Below are 15428 nucleotides of genomic sequence, written 5' to 3'. Positions count from 1 at the left end.
GGGACGAATGAAGTATTAAAATTAATGTCATGTATAATTTTATCTATTTTTTATACGAGTGAATAGTAACAAAGGAAAAGGAGAAGTGTGCGTTTGGGGTCACACGTGACTCATTTCAAGCACCCGACACAAAAATAGTATGCATTCGGTGTCCTTTCCTCAACTCATCATCTATTAAATGATAAATCCCACTTTCAAATTTAAAATTAACAGGGGTGTGAATGTGAGTCACAAATACACAAACTCTCAAAAAGTTCAAACTCCACTTCGCCTGCAAACCAATAACCTCATAAATCCATTCCACTGTCCATCGCCAGTTTAACAGCTACAGTTTCTACTATTTTAATCAGCTCAGCAACTCCCTCTCCGCTACCCTTTTTAATAAATTTAAATAATTTGTCGCCAAACCCAATCTAATTGTACGATACATACAGGTAAACAAAATTTGACCGTTGTTTTCACTTTTCTGGTTACTGGTTTTAGACAAGTATTAGTAATTTCTTTTTGTTCAGTTATTTGATCATGCGCTAGGGTTTTATGCTTTCCGTTTTGAAAAATAAAATAGGAATCATTCTTGATTGATTGCTTGATTTAGTTGGTGATTGTATTTTGTAGAATTAGTAATTAAGCAGGAGAGAGAGAGTAAAGATGCAGCAACCGGGACCAATGTTTCCTGTCATGCCGTCGTTTCCACCTACAAATATCACCACCGAGCAGATTCAGAAGGTCATTTCTCTATTCACTTTCCCCCAAATTTAGGGCATTTTATGAATTCGATGGGGATGTTTTTAGCTTTCATCTGAAAAAAGATTGGATTTTGTTTATTTATTAGGTTCTGGGTGTAACATAGAGTTGTTAGGACCTATTTCGATTCGATATCTAGGATTTAGTTCGAGCAGGGAACTCTATTGGGAAATTATTGAAGTGTAAATGTCACGACCTCGCATAAAAAAAACTTAAAAGCATCTCCTGGTGAAATGAAATTAATGGAGTTTCAGTCAGCATCTCTTTAAAGTATCTTCCTAGCACTTGAAAGCTGATTATGCTTTGGTTGTTCGTGGGAAGAGAATACTGATTTTCAGGTTGTGTACCACCTGGCTTGGTTGGGAGGCTTAAGAAACTATTTTTATTTTCTTTTAATTTATGGATACTGGTAGTGATTCAGTGTATATTATTCCAAAGTTAGGTTTATTTGATTATGGATGCACTCATGTTTTATATTTGTTGCAGCCTTTTGTTTAGGAGACTTTTGAAACAGTATATTAGCAACAGGATTTTGATGACATGTTTCATTGAAAGTTTCATGCATGAATATGGGAGGCTAATGTTTAAATGGCACTTGCTAACTAGAATGAGGCATTTTAGTCCAGGAACACAAGTACTATTCCATTTCAAGATTTTATTAAACTGGATTTCTAAAAAAGAGGTTTTTTTTACAAAATTGAACCAAAAGCATTGACATGAAATTTTTCCTTAAAGGTGTGATCTAGTTTATGAGTTTTAAATTTGATCTACTACCATATCAAATTGTCGATACCATATAAGACAGACCACCAACATCACTGCAGGGTTTAACCACACAGCTTGCTTTAGGAGTTTTACTCGACCTTTTTTTCCTCCGTGCATGAATTCCTCAATCATACAAGTACATCTGTTAGTAGCATTTGGTTAAATTGTCATCAAAATGAGTTGAACAACTAGCGGAACTGATATGAATCTTCCTAGGAAAATTTCACTTGTTGATTAAAGCTCTTTTTCATTATAATGCATATCTCGATAATGCTTCGAATAGAACTCCCACAAATGGTTGTCTTTTTAATTCGATGCATTAGATGCACATCATGTCCTTATCCACCCCAACGTTATACAACTTGTACGTCACACTTTTAAACATGTAAGTTTGCTGAAATAGGAGATGTGTGTCATGATTTATTCGCTTCGTTTAAGAGATTACAAGTGAATGAGTGATCCATGTCATTAGTGAATTAGTGATATACTGTAGTTGCTATACTGCCATTTAATCATGTCTGTTTTATTATTATAATATGTTCCCTTTCCATTCTTTTTAGTTATATTAATTCTGGAATTTCTTTCATAATTTATTACTGTCACTATGTCATTCTCATGCGGCAGGTATCATAAAAATTTCTCACTTTATGTGTATACTTTCGATTATTCACATTCTGATATACAACCTTGTTAATAACTCATGATGCAGTACCTAGATGAGAACAAGAAACTGATATTGGCTATTCTGGATAATCAAAATCTAGGCAAACTTGCTGAATGTGCCCAGTAAGTTCTGCTGCTTAGATGCTTTAATTTATGCTTACTTGTTCCTTTTATTGTATGCCGAAACTACTATAAATCAAATTGATTATTTTCGTATTATATTGTTGGGATGATATCTAGTGGAATATAATTTTGTGTATGCAATAACAACAACAAAAAATAGTCAGACTGGACTGTCTAAAGCTTCCTGAGAAGAGTCAACTTACTGTATTTCAATGCACTAGTTTCATTTTCAATGCTCTGTATGAAGTCTATTCTGTAAACATATGTTAGGATATGGCAACATATTTTCATGTAAGTAGAATCATAGGCTAAGGCCCAAGTATGGTGACTAGGGTCTGCTGAGTACCGAGATCAGTGTCATTCAAAATTAAATTTTGATGACGGGCAACTGAAAATGTTATCATAACAAGCCAGAGCATAAGATTAATTTTGGATGTAGGACATCGTCATATATAGCCTCTGAACGTGTTTTTTGTTATTTGAAGACTTATTACATATGGTTGGTCGGGGTATCCTTTTGATTATATGAATTGATCAGGTACCAGGCTCAACTTCAAAAGAACCTGATGTATTTGGCTGCTATAGCTGATGCCCAACCTCAAACGCCAGCAATGCCTACCCAGGTATCTATTGGAGTCTGTAAGAGGAAGTTAACTGATAACATTTGACATTTTTCGCTTATCCGTATATTGAAAAATGCAGATGACTCCTCATCCCGCAATGCAACAAGGAGGGTTTTACATGCAGCATCCTCAGGCTGCAGCCATGGCTCAGCAGCAAGGCACGTTCCAGCCACGACCACCCTTTAATAGCCCACACCTATTACAAGATCCTCAGCAACACCCAAATATCCAACACAGCCACCTGCAAGCCGGCCAAGGGCAACTGGCCATGAGGTCCGTCGGTCCCAACAATGGCATGAACCAACACAACGACGCCAATCTCGGAGGGGCCAGCAGCAGTATTCCCGCATCAAATTCGAACCTTACTGACATCCGTGGGGTAAGTAGGCAAGATAAACCTGATAGTCGGATTGCAGGCAGTTCTGATGGGCAGGGAAACTCTACTGCAGTTCGTGGTGGTGGAGATGCAGAGGAAGGCAAGTAAAGGGTGGCATAGAACAATGTAGCATTTCTCTATCCGGTTGTTGATAATAGGCTTCGTGTTGTAGAACTAGCAAAGTTTGTTCGACTAGGAATAGTGTTTCTTTGTGCTCCTCCGCGAGGCTGGGGTCTGTTGTAGTGACAAAGGCAGGAACGAATGAATGAACAGCTTTTCCATTCTAGGTGGCCTCTTGTGAGTTGGGCTAAAAAGCCTGTGTTTGCATGCTTACTCTTAACAAAAGGAAGAATAATTGAACAAAAGCACAAGTTTGTTCATTTGCATGCTTTGTGGTATGTTTCTTGTGTCAACTTGGAGAACCAGGGGAACTGATCTTTTGCTATTTACAAAGCACTGCATAAAACGCAGAGAACATACAAGGAAACGCACAAATGTGACTTTTGGTTTCAATTTTTTAGTTACTAATTACGAACTGATTATATTCCTCAAAATTCCATATCATCATTGGAATGAGCCATGTCATCATAATTTTGAGCGGTTAAAAAATCAGAATAAATAAATAGTTTGATAATTGTAAAAATACCGTTTTAAAGCAAAACAAGAATTTTGAAAAAAGTTAATGAAAAATACTCCTTAATTAATTAGTTCAGTTCAATTTGTAGATTTGAATTTATGAACGGTTCTAAATCCACAAAAAAATAGATTATTTTTCTTGTCTTACTGATTGCGAATAAAACTTTTAGTGCCCATAAATGTGACTAATTTTGTTTAAATTTTCAAATTTTGATAGCCCACGCACACGCATGCACATAAATGTGAATATCCAAGTTAATGACCCAAAATCTGTAAAATAGGCAACCAGATGTTTATATTAAACACATATTCCAAAAAAAGTTGTCCAAAAATAAAGTAGTTTTGCCTCATGAATTCAATCGAACCCCAAAATCTCGAACACAACTCACGCCCTTATTCAGTGTTTCCATTCACTAGCAACGCAACCAAATCTGTCATCCCACAATTTAATCCTAGATTTGGTCCATTGTATTAAAATCACCTTACTGTCATTACCATCCTCCAAAATCAGGCAACACAATCTCTCCACACGCTCAAAACACGCACCCAAAATGTCCAATTCCATTCAATATCAATTCTACTACTACTAATACATATATAACCTCTCCCACTATTTCAAAACCGAACAAACAAAAAAAAAAGATGGGAGGTTTAACTTTTCTAGGCGCAGTCATTATGTTCACCACCGCTGCAATGATCTCCTCAGCCGAATCATCATCGATAACGACATTCAGCAAAGCGTTCAAACCACTCTACGGCGAGGCCAACATCGTCTCCTACGAGGACGAGGGCTCGGTCGAGATCGCCATGGACGAGACAACGAGCTCCGGCTTCCACTCAAAGCAAATGTACACGCAGGGCTTCTTCGAGACCTCGCTGAAGCTGCCGGACAGCTACAGCGCCGGCGTGGTCGTCACCTTCTACTCCTCCAACAACCAGAAGTACCCCTACCGCCACGACGAGATCGACTTCGAGTTCCTCGGCCACGCCCGCAGCGGCAAGTGGTCCCTCCAGACCAACTTCTACGGCGCGGGCCACGTGGAGCGAGGGAGGGAGGAGAGGTACGACCTGTGGTTCGACCCGTCCGAGGATTTCCACCGCTACGCCATCCTGTGGGGCCCGGACCGGATCACGTACTACGTGGACCGCGTCCCGATCCGGCACGTGACCAAGGCTCCTTCCATAGGGGAGGAGTTTCCTTCCAAGGAGATGAGGCTTTACGCCACGATTTGGAACGGGTCGGATTGGGCCACGGGCGGGGGGAAGGATAAAATGGATATGAGTTATGGGCCGTTCATCGCCAAGTATTCGGGCTTCGTGATGAACGGGTGCCCGTTTAATGAGACGGCCCAGGCCCAAGACTGCCGTGACTATGGGAGGGGTTTGACGAGGGTTGAGAGATTGAAGATGAACGGCTTCAGGAGGCGTTGGATGACTTACTCTTACTGCTATGACAAAAAGCGTTATCCGCTTGCTTTGCCTGACTGCGTTTTTAATCGCAATGAATTGCGACATCTCCAGAAGCTTCATCCAAAAACGTTCGGATCCAATTAGTTGCTGTATGAATTCAGTGCCAATCCATTCGTTATTTCTTTTGTTTTTCTTTCATCTTTGGAAATAACAGAAATCTCAGCCGATTCAAATTGTGAAGTTTTGTGGAGTATATTTGCACCAAATTATTGCTGTGAATATATTTATATCAATATTTCCTTAAAATAATATAGTTAAGAGATCGAATTACACATAGTTATTCTAAGATATTTATCAATAGTAATATTATGTGAATATTATTAATTATTTTATTTATTTCCATTTAATGACCACATTAGTGATACACGGCCTATAAGTAATAGCATAGCGTAAACAAAATATTTCAAAGAATGCGTTATTCGACATTCATTTCAAATCATGAATGAGTTCGGACCAGTTTGATATACCCGACATTAAACTTATCAATACAGCTCAAAAACAATTTAAGGAAAACTCCGATTTACGTTAAAAGGTAAAAAGGAATAAATTTTTGACCAAAATTAACGCAATGTTTTTTAAAAGAGTAAAAACGTTCAAACCCCATTGGTAGTCTGAATTTGAATTTACCATGGTAGTTAACAAATGAGATAAATATTTACCTTAAATCTCAATCAAAATGTAAAGTCGACAAAATTTTGAGAGTAATAAGATAATTTAAGTTAATTATTATGATTGGATTTTTAATATAGATTAATTAACATACATAACTACTTGGTGGATTATTTAACAAATCAAAACATAGAAAATAAGGCGGGTTCGAAAACTAACACGGGTCAAAAAATATTTTAATTTATATACGGATTACTAAACATAAAGTGAATTATGTTATATATCAACGTACTTTCCGAGCTTTTTACACCTATTTACCTAGTTATAAAATTTTAACAAATCAGCAATATTTTAATTTATTAAAGGGAACATATTCGTGTAAATTGTACAGGACAAACTTTTGCTGTTTTGATAATGTGAAACATTTATGAAAAAATAATAAGAAAAGGAATAACACATGCAGGGGCGGAGCTAGGGTGGGCCAGGGGGGCCCTGGACCCCTCACCCTTTCCAACTTTACCTATATATTATATATGTACAAAACAATTAACAAAGTTTATAGTGGTGCAATTGGTAAGGATGATGTACATGTAGCTGAGTGAACTCAGGTTTGAATCCTGATCTTGCAAAATTTGTCATTTTTTTTTATCACTGTCTATAAATATGATGTTAAATTTTCTCTTGAGACTTGAATATGTTTATGTTCTATTAGATATTCTAATGCTAATAGTTTTGTTTATTTTCTCTAGTAATTTATAATCTTATAGCTAGTAATCTTGTATAAATAATTTTATTTTGTAACTATTAAGAATAATTTTCATAATTTTAGAACATGTGTAAATACTATGTCATAGCATAATAATATTATTTAAAATCAATTTTAATGATATGCTATTTATTTTTAATTATATCGATGTTGACGTTGTCAATGTATCTTTATTTTTATTACCATCCTCTAGTTATCGATCTCATTATCCGTCTCTCGCATACATCTCTCTATTACTTATGTTCGAGTTAATTTCATATTGTAGATACTGAAACAACTTGACATCGAAATAAATTAATAAAATTTAACAGTAATTTGGGCCCCCCATGATTAAAATCCTGGCTCCGCCACTGAACACATGCATGTACGAGAAAAAAGTCTCTAGTCTAGACATATCAAGGTGGAATGGTGATATGGTGTGTCCCATCTATAATATATTGACAAATGGAAATATACATAACTCCTTTTCCACCTAGAAATTACACCACAACACATGCTAATTGTCAAAAATTTTAATATGGTAAACGAGAAAAAATTCTCTAGTCTAGGTATACCAAGGTGGAATGGTGATGTGGTGTGTCCCATCTATAATATATTGACAAACGGATTATACGTGTACACCCCCAGGGCCCATCGAGAAAAAAATCCTTAGACTATACGTACCATTTGGCATAATGAGTTGCTATGCCCAACAAATTAAATAATTAGTTAAAAAGAAATCTAAAAAAGTTATATTCCAACTGCACATGACTATATATGGAAACTAATAGATATAAATCTTATTACTTTTAAATCATGGAAAAAGTTGCAAAATATTTTTGGCTTATGTGCAAAATATTTTGGACTTATCGTCATATACATACTCCCATTCTAATTGGAGTAATATATTCGTATAATTATACATGTCTTCGCTATTTTATTTTATTATTTAAAAAAATTCTTAAATTCTTATGCTATCAAAAAGTAGAAAATAAAAATAAAAATAGTTAGTAATATATCAACAAAATTTAAATTAATAGCCAAACTTTATTATTTATGTTGAATATAGGTTTGTGTATATAATTTTGATTGAGTATTCTACATAAATAATGAAGAGTGGCTATTAATTTATACATAAATAATTAAGAGTGGCTATTAATTTAAATTTTGTTAACATATATTATTGTATCATTTATTTTCAGTTTTTTATACTTTTTTTTGCAGCATAACCAAATTCAAGAAATTTTAAAATAAAAAATAGCAAAGGCACGTGTAACTGTACGCATATATTACTCCCATTAGTTTCAATTTGTAGTTGAAAGTATTTAACAAAGTTTGAAATGTATTAGAAAATTTTCTATAATTTAAAGTAATAATTGAACGTAGATTTATGTCCATTAGTTTTCATGTATAGTTATGTATGGTTAGGGGCGGATGCAGAAATATACATCAATAGGGGTTGAGATTTCTAATTTTTATTTCAATGTATATTTTTGGATAATTTTCATCATTTATAAGGACCATTATACAATAATTACATTAAATATCAATAAATTTCACAAAAAATTAATAGAAAATTGTTTAAAAAATAAATCCATTAAGAACTTTAGCCCCTGGTTACCTCCATTTGGGTCCGCCCATGTGTATAGTTGGAATAAAACTTTTTTTAAATTTCTATTTGTCAAATACTCCCTCCGTTCCATAGTAATGGATGCGTTTCTTTTCGGCACAGAGATTAAGAAAAATAGTGTTAGGTGTATTAAGTAAAGAGAGAATAAAGTGGAAAATGAAAAAGGTAGAGAGATAATGAGAGAATAAAGTAAGAGAGAGTAAAGTATGTGTGAAAAAATGTGTTGATTTTTACTAAAAAGAAAAATGACTCTATTACTATGAAACGTACCAAAATGGTAATATGACTTTATTACTATGTAACGGAGGGAGTAGTAATTATTTGTTGTGCATACCAACTCATTATGCCAGATGATATGTCTTTCTATGAAATTTTTCTCGGGGCCGAAGGTCTTCTACGAGTGTAATATTCTCAAGCAGGATACCGACTTAAATTTGTCAAGATAAAAAAGCAATGATCATCAACTAATTTAAGAGATAGTAGTACGTAACAATTAAGTAAATTTAGTAAAACGCCCATATATACTAAACCGGAATATTAATGACCATAAATGACCGCTACTAGTAATTAAAGCTTCATCTTCAAGTATTGTAGCTTACGTTTATATTTTAAATTATATTTTAATTTTTCTTGATACAATTAATTTAGTTAACAACTCTATATTTTACAAATAATCAAATTAACCTTAAGATCTTAATTAATACTACTTCCATATATAAATGCAGGGGCAACAAAGTACATATACAAAATTTAAATTTAATTTAAAATTAAATATAAAATAAAATTACTACTTTAACCTCATTATGTCTTAGACATTATGTCTTCAAAACATTTTTCAAAACGTTTACTTCTTTTCCACATTAAGGTAATCAAGATCTTTTAACAAAATAATCCTACCCACAAAAAATAGTCTCATTTTAAAAAGTTTTACTTTCATATTTTACCCATTTTGTCTCCTCTCCTCTGTCCCATACTTTACCTACTTCCCCTCCTCCCTCTCACTTACTTTACTAATTTCTTATTAAAATCTGTGCGTTCCACAAATGAGATTTTTCTATTTGGACAGAGAGTATTTCAAACACAGTTACTCTTTTACATATTATTTTTGGGATAATCGTATTTTTTGATTGACAAAGAAATTTAGCTACATATTTTTTTATGAAGGCTGAACTTTAAATTTAGTCTTTAGAAAATTGAGTTTTTTTCTCCAAATTTAGTATATATTGAAAATTGGAATTATTTTTAAAAAAAATAGAAGTATAGTTTCTTCATTTATCCCATAACTTTGAAGTCCTTATTTTGTTGGATGAAAGAGAAGCATTTTCTCAACTAAGCAACATTTCATCATTTCCCTAGAAAATGGGACTTTCATATTTATATCCCGAATAATACCACCACATATCTTTCAAAAATTTAATATATCACCACATATCCATTTTTATAAACTTTGCCCATGAACCGGAGGCCAATTTTATTTTTTCTCTAATTATTTTATGTTGAAGATTATATGAGATTTGGTTTTCAATTATGAAGAAATAGATATGATTTATTTTACAAACAATCATTTAAAATTATAGAAGTTATTTAAGTATTATATCACTTAAAATTTAAATGATATTTTTTCGAATTAATCCGATGTTTATTTTATTTTAGAGTAAGAGGAGAGAATATCATATAGAGTGAAGGAGAAAATTAGAGGAGTTATATATGTCCCCTTGGCTCATATTCATGCTTTCCCACGAAAGATCGAGATTATGGGACAAAATCAAAGGCGCGGTCAGATTATATATGGTAGAATGGTGTGTGCAAGTAGTGACGGATTTAGGCAGGGGTGAGAGGGGGCGTCCGCGTCTTGCGCCTTCTGGACCGTTCGGAAAGCTTAATTATTCTTTATCAAATGAAAATACTATATCCTATACTTATAACCTGTTACCTGATGAATCTAGAAAACCCTATTCAAACTTAAATCAGATTTGATAATTTTTGAATTGGATCAGGTTACCCGATACTCGATATCCTATTGGATAACCCCAGAGATACAAATGCATGTAAAGTCTCAAATGAAGGTACAAATTACATGGAAAACAATTGCGGGCCCACTACTTTCCTTATGTATAAAGTCAACAACCAAAGCTGCTACGCTACTAAAATCGACTCAATCAACTTTTTTCCATCAAAATCCGATTTCACCTCTTCGCTTCCCTGCTAGTGCTACTATTAATTTTTTCTCATTCATGAAGTATTTTATAATTTCCAAGATAGATACACTATTAAAGAATATTTTGATCGTTACATTTTCGTCATTGGTTATATAGTTCTGCACTTGATATTAAATAAAGAGGAATGGTAATGCAACATACTTTAGGTGGGTATGTAGCATATCATTCCTCGTTAAATATATATCCAACCAAATTATTCAAATCAATTCAGTTCCAAACAAATGAATCTAATGATAATCCGTAATTTATAATTTTAAATCCTAATTATGAATCGGAATGGTGTTTTTATTTTAATTAATTAAGAGATAAAAATCCAATAAAATCAAATTGATTAAATATTGTACATATTTACTCCCTCCCATATAAATAGGCTAATTGGGGAGTGATAACGTGTTTCAGTGCATAATTATTAAAGTAAGTTGGTTGTTAAAATTCATAAATAATAAAGTAAAAGAGAAGAAGAAAATATTTTTATAATAAGATATAAAATATTTTAATGGATGGACGGAAAAGAAAATTTTATCTATTTATATGGAACGGATGAAGTATATGCTTTAGTTTTCCGAAAACTTAACACTATGTGTATGTTTGGATCCGCCAAAGTCTCTTTACATTTTTTTTAATTCTTAATTTATTTATGTAATCTATTTGAGTTTACACTTGGTCAATATTTGTTTATTTTATACTCTTATCAAAGTATCAAAGTATTCGAACCAATCAATATATCAGACATAATAATAGCTAGTAACATCAGTCTAATTGATACACTTATTAAAATTGAGTCGCTTCTATTATATTCAGCAATATTACATTCTCCACGAATTAAAAGAACAAATCAAAGAGAGAACACCGACAATTATATAGGTAGCTTGTGTACAAATCACACCAAATTGCGAGACTGCAAACTAGTTTAGTTATTTATAAATTGAGTAAAAATTGTAGTGTTAGAATAGAGATGATGTCATTTCCCCCTCGAAAACGGTGTCGAAGTTTTTGACAAGTAGATCCATTTTAATTGGGTGGGGCAGGTCGGGCTGGGTCGGGTCAAAGCCAGAGTTGATAAGGTAAACCGGTTCAACAAGAATCTAACTCTAAAACGCACACGGCACACCAATCATTCAACTTAGGGTTTCAGTTTCAACCCAATTCATGAATGCCCTCACTTCCAATTAATTGGTCTTTTTTGATCAACATATATGCCAGTTTCTTCTATATAGATGTTGGACATAAACATTAAAACAATGTACAAATGTGTCTTCTAGTATTAGGAAAGAACAAGCACGTCTGCTTAAAAATACAGTCTTCTGCTTATGCATATCAAGAAATTTCTCTCACCATCTTTTCAGTCAACTGTAAGATTCTAATGTAATAGTGCAGGAGTAAATAATAGTACTACTAATTATCAGTATTATCTCGTGTATATATCTCTTTCAAATCAATCACTTCACATACTTGGTAGGCATATGTACATATACAGTCCTTTGCAAGAAATACAATAAATAGGCTTGATTAGTGTTTGCAAATTAGTATGATAAAAGAAATTAGTTTTTGCAATTTTGAAAGATGTTACTGGGGTTAATATAAGATTTCAAATGTACATGCAAAGTAGTATAAACTATATGTGTTCTGAAAAAAGAAGCAAGAAATTTAGATGAATTGAGAGTGAAAACAGAGAAAAAAAAAAAAAAGGGCTAAAATCTGGGCAGATGTGGATGAACCCTAGATCCAGGGGAAGGCATTGAGTTGAAGAATCTGAGAATTGTTCTTTTATTCAAAATAAAATGAAAAAAGTAAGCCAGATCTGGAATATTAGAATCGAAATTCCCAGATCTGATACTTAAAAGGCATCATCATATTCATGCGCGAAACGTTAAAGAACACAGAAAAGGGGAATCATCTGACACAAAACACCATCATGACTGCTAAGAAAAATAAACTGAAACTAAAAGGATGTAATCATCACAACCTTTCTATCCAAAGTCAAGATCCCATTAATCATTACACCAATATGCATACCTACTCCTAAAATGTCAAACCCATTCTCACCTAACAAATTCGTAACTGAAAATCAAAAAAATTTAATCAAAACGGGAAATAAAGAGACTTCACCTTTAGATCGTGAGGAATGGAGCAGAAATTGGGGGGAATGAAGCCTGGTCCGACGACTCTAGCAGTAGATCTACAAAGAAGAAATGGATCAAGGAAAAAAGTCCTCGAGCCAGACAACATTCCCCTCAAAAAAATAAGCTCCTCATTTATCTGATCACCAGATTGTAGAAATAGCGACATTTATATAAGAGAGTCTCTATCTCAGTTTCTGGCCTCTCATCCCTTTATCCCCCAAAACTTACGCCTAGTTTCAAGGGAGGGAGAGAGAGAGAGAGAGAGAGAGAGAGAGAGAGTGATGAATTGGGGAATATGATTTGTTATAGATGGGCTTATAAGGAGGGTTTAAAAGGTTGTGAGGCACACAATAAGACAAAAATAACCTGACCCTACCAGCTGGAATTCCAGAAATTACCACCACCCCTCTCTTTAATTTTGTACTTACATATTTGACACAATACTATACTATCTCCACTTCCCCAAATTTTTAAAAATCCCTTCAAATTGTACCGTTGGATTATACATTTACCATTTAATTAATTCAATCAAGCCTATATGAGGCTATACAATTGCATTTTTGTATGTTCTATTGAGTGGTAAATTAATTGAATGATGTTAGCAGTAGACACACTGAAATAGAGGTGAATGGGTAGCATAATAATGCATTGAAAGTGGAGTTAAGCGACATTACATAGAGAGATGGGTTAGGACTGAGTGAGTAATGATGGATAAATAATTTAAGAAAGAGTACCGAGAAAATCTTTAATGATGCCACACAAATGAGTCAGAGGAGTAGTTGAGTTATTGATCTGCCCGATAATAGGCACAATATATTAATTAATGATGGCCCTCTTTTTCATTCACTATTTTCTCCTATTCTTATAACAAAGTTAGGGGACCCTCATTTGCCGCGTACCTTTATTTCTTTCTTTTTCATTTTTTGCAATGGTGATGAAACCGAGATCACCTCTATCTCCATCTAGCTAGCCTTATTTATTATTATTAGCCTGCTCTGCACCTATATTTTGTTTCACTTTCGGAATTTTCTTTTTATTTTTGTGTACCAGATTCAAAAAAGAAGTTGATAAATGATAATCTTATTGTGACATCTTATTAAATGGATTGACTTACCTGACCTACTTCTGTAATTTGAAAAGATGGAAAAATATAAATATATCAAAATAATATATGCTGTTTTTCAGGCTGTCTCAAGTGAGATGTGACCTATCAATGGAAAAATTTGGAGCGAGGACAATGCCCTACGCCCGAGGGTGGAAGCCAAATTATATGCTCACTGTTACGAACATATAGTTAATGCGAAATATACAACTCGAAAAGCTTTAGCTATAATTTCCATATACATACATTGTTTAAAATTTTAAATAGGCCTTCATTAAAATTATGAATTGAATTCAAGCGATGTTAATTACTCCATCATTTAATATCTGACACTATTAAAAAACCTATGAGAACTCCCTCCATCAGATCCAAGCAAAGAAAGAGTTTGTTATTTTTGTACATAAAATTACTTTGTTAAAAATTACTTATCCTTATGAATAAACTTTTATAAGCATTTATAAACCTTATTATAGTTCTTGGTGATAAAGTGATTGTTGAATATAAGTACAAATAAAAAGGAAAACCTCTTATGATTAAATATGATTATTGTTATTAATATATTTATATAAGACATTATAATTTTAATGTAATACACACTACAAAAATAATTACAGATAAAGACACTTTTTTATTCAATCAAAGACGCTATTTTGCGTTGCTAAATATATCACCTACGCTTTAAAAAGCATCTTAATCCGTGGCGTGCCAAATGAGAGAGCGTCACTGATTTAATCTTGAGCGCGCTTTATTTTGCGTCTCAAATTTTGAATATTTACAAAAATTTTCCAACGCAAATGATTGCATCCTTAATTTAGCTTCCTTAGATGATTTATTTGTTGTAGTGATAATTACTGCCAGAAATATACGGTTTAAGACATAAGGGGCCGGATCGGGCCAGGTCCGGTCCAAGCATGGCCACTTTACGCGAGCCTTCACATGAGCGCAGCTCTTTACAAAATTATACGCACCTTTAAGGAGAAATGTAAAGTGAATGTGTTTTCAATGGTTGTACTAGTTGAAATGTTTATGGAGAAAAAGTATGCATAATATATACTCCTATCTTATATCTGAAAATAATACTTCATGTTGTTGTCTTCTAATTAGCTTCAGAAAATAGCTAGACATAAAATCCTCTAAGTCGGGTTGCTTTCCTAACTTTATACCATAATATACTTCAAATTTTGAACATAAATATAGTAGACATGTTATGAAGTTTGGTGCAGCTGGCAAGCACTATTGTTTTGTTGCTACAAATATGCATTTTGTGGTCTTTAATTAAGATGTGGGGTTATCTTTTTATGAATTTCTTGCTTCTGTTTTTGTTTGAGTTTATTCGAGAGCGAATTATGTGTGGTCCTAGATGATTAAGATGTACTCTTTTAAAAATAATATTAATATAGTTGAATCATTTACTTTTTTTTTATAGAAAAAGCAACAAAACTAGATATAATGGACTGTAACTTAAAGAAACTCCCTACTGCAGATAGACTGATAGACGGAGTGAGTAATTACATTATCATTCAAATGAAAACCTATCATGTAATTGATAAATGGGTAATGCTATGTGGCCACATTATGGCCGGCCATAAAAGGGTGTTTA

At 33.4% G+C, this 15428-nt stretch overlaps 1 protein-coding gene and 1 pseudogene across 1 annotated transcript; both read left to right on the top strand.

The window, feature by feature from the left end:
• The first annotated feature begins 203 nt into the window (after positions 1-203).
• Positions 204-3580, top strand: LOC125202503 (GRF1-interacting factor 3-like). The gene is made up of 5 exons (XM_048100908.2): positions 204-434; positions 616-726; positions 2219-2295; positions 2834-2918; positions 2998-3580. The coding sequence occupies exons 2-5, from the start codon at positions 649-651 to the stop codon at positions 3400-3402; spliced, it is 645 nt and encodes a 214-aa protein (XP_047956865.1). The 5' UTR covers positions 204-434; positions 616-648; the 3' UTR covers positions 3403-3580.
• Positions 3581-4580: 1000 nt separating this feature from the next.
• Positions 4581-5552, top strand: LOC125200746 (putative xyloglucan endotransglucosylase/hydrolase protein 27 pseudogene; annotated as a pseudogene).
• The last annotated feature ends 9876 nt before the right edge of the window (positions 5553-15428 follow it).

Source organism: Salvia hispanica, chromosome 2, assembly GCF_029641045.1.
Source record: "Salvia hispanica isolate PSC_SH4W2 chromosome 2, Shi_PSC_v1, whole genome shotgun sequence".
Classification (NCBI taxonomy): Eukaryota; Viridiplantae; Streptophyta; class Magnoliopsida; order Lamiales; family Lamiaceae; genus Salvia; species Salvia hispanica.
This window is presented reverse-complemented; position numbering and strand designations above follow the sequence as displayed.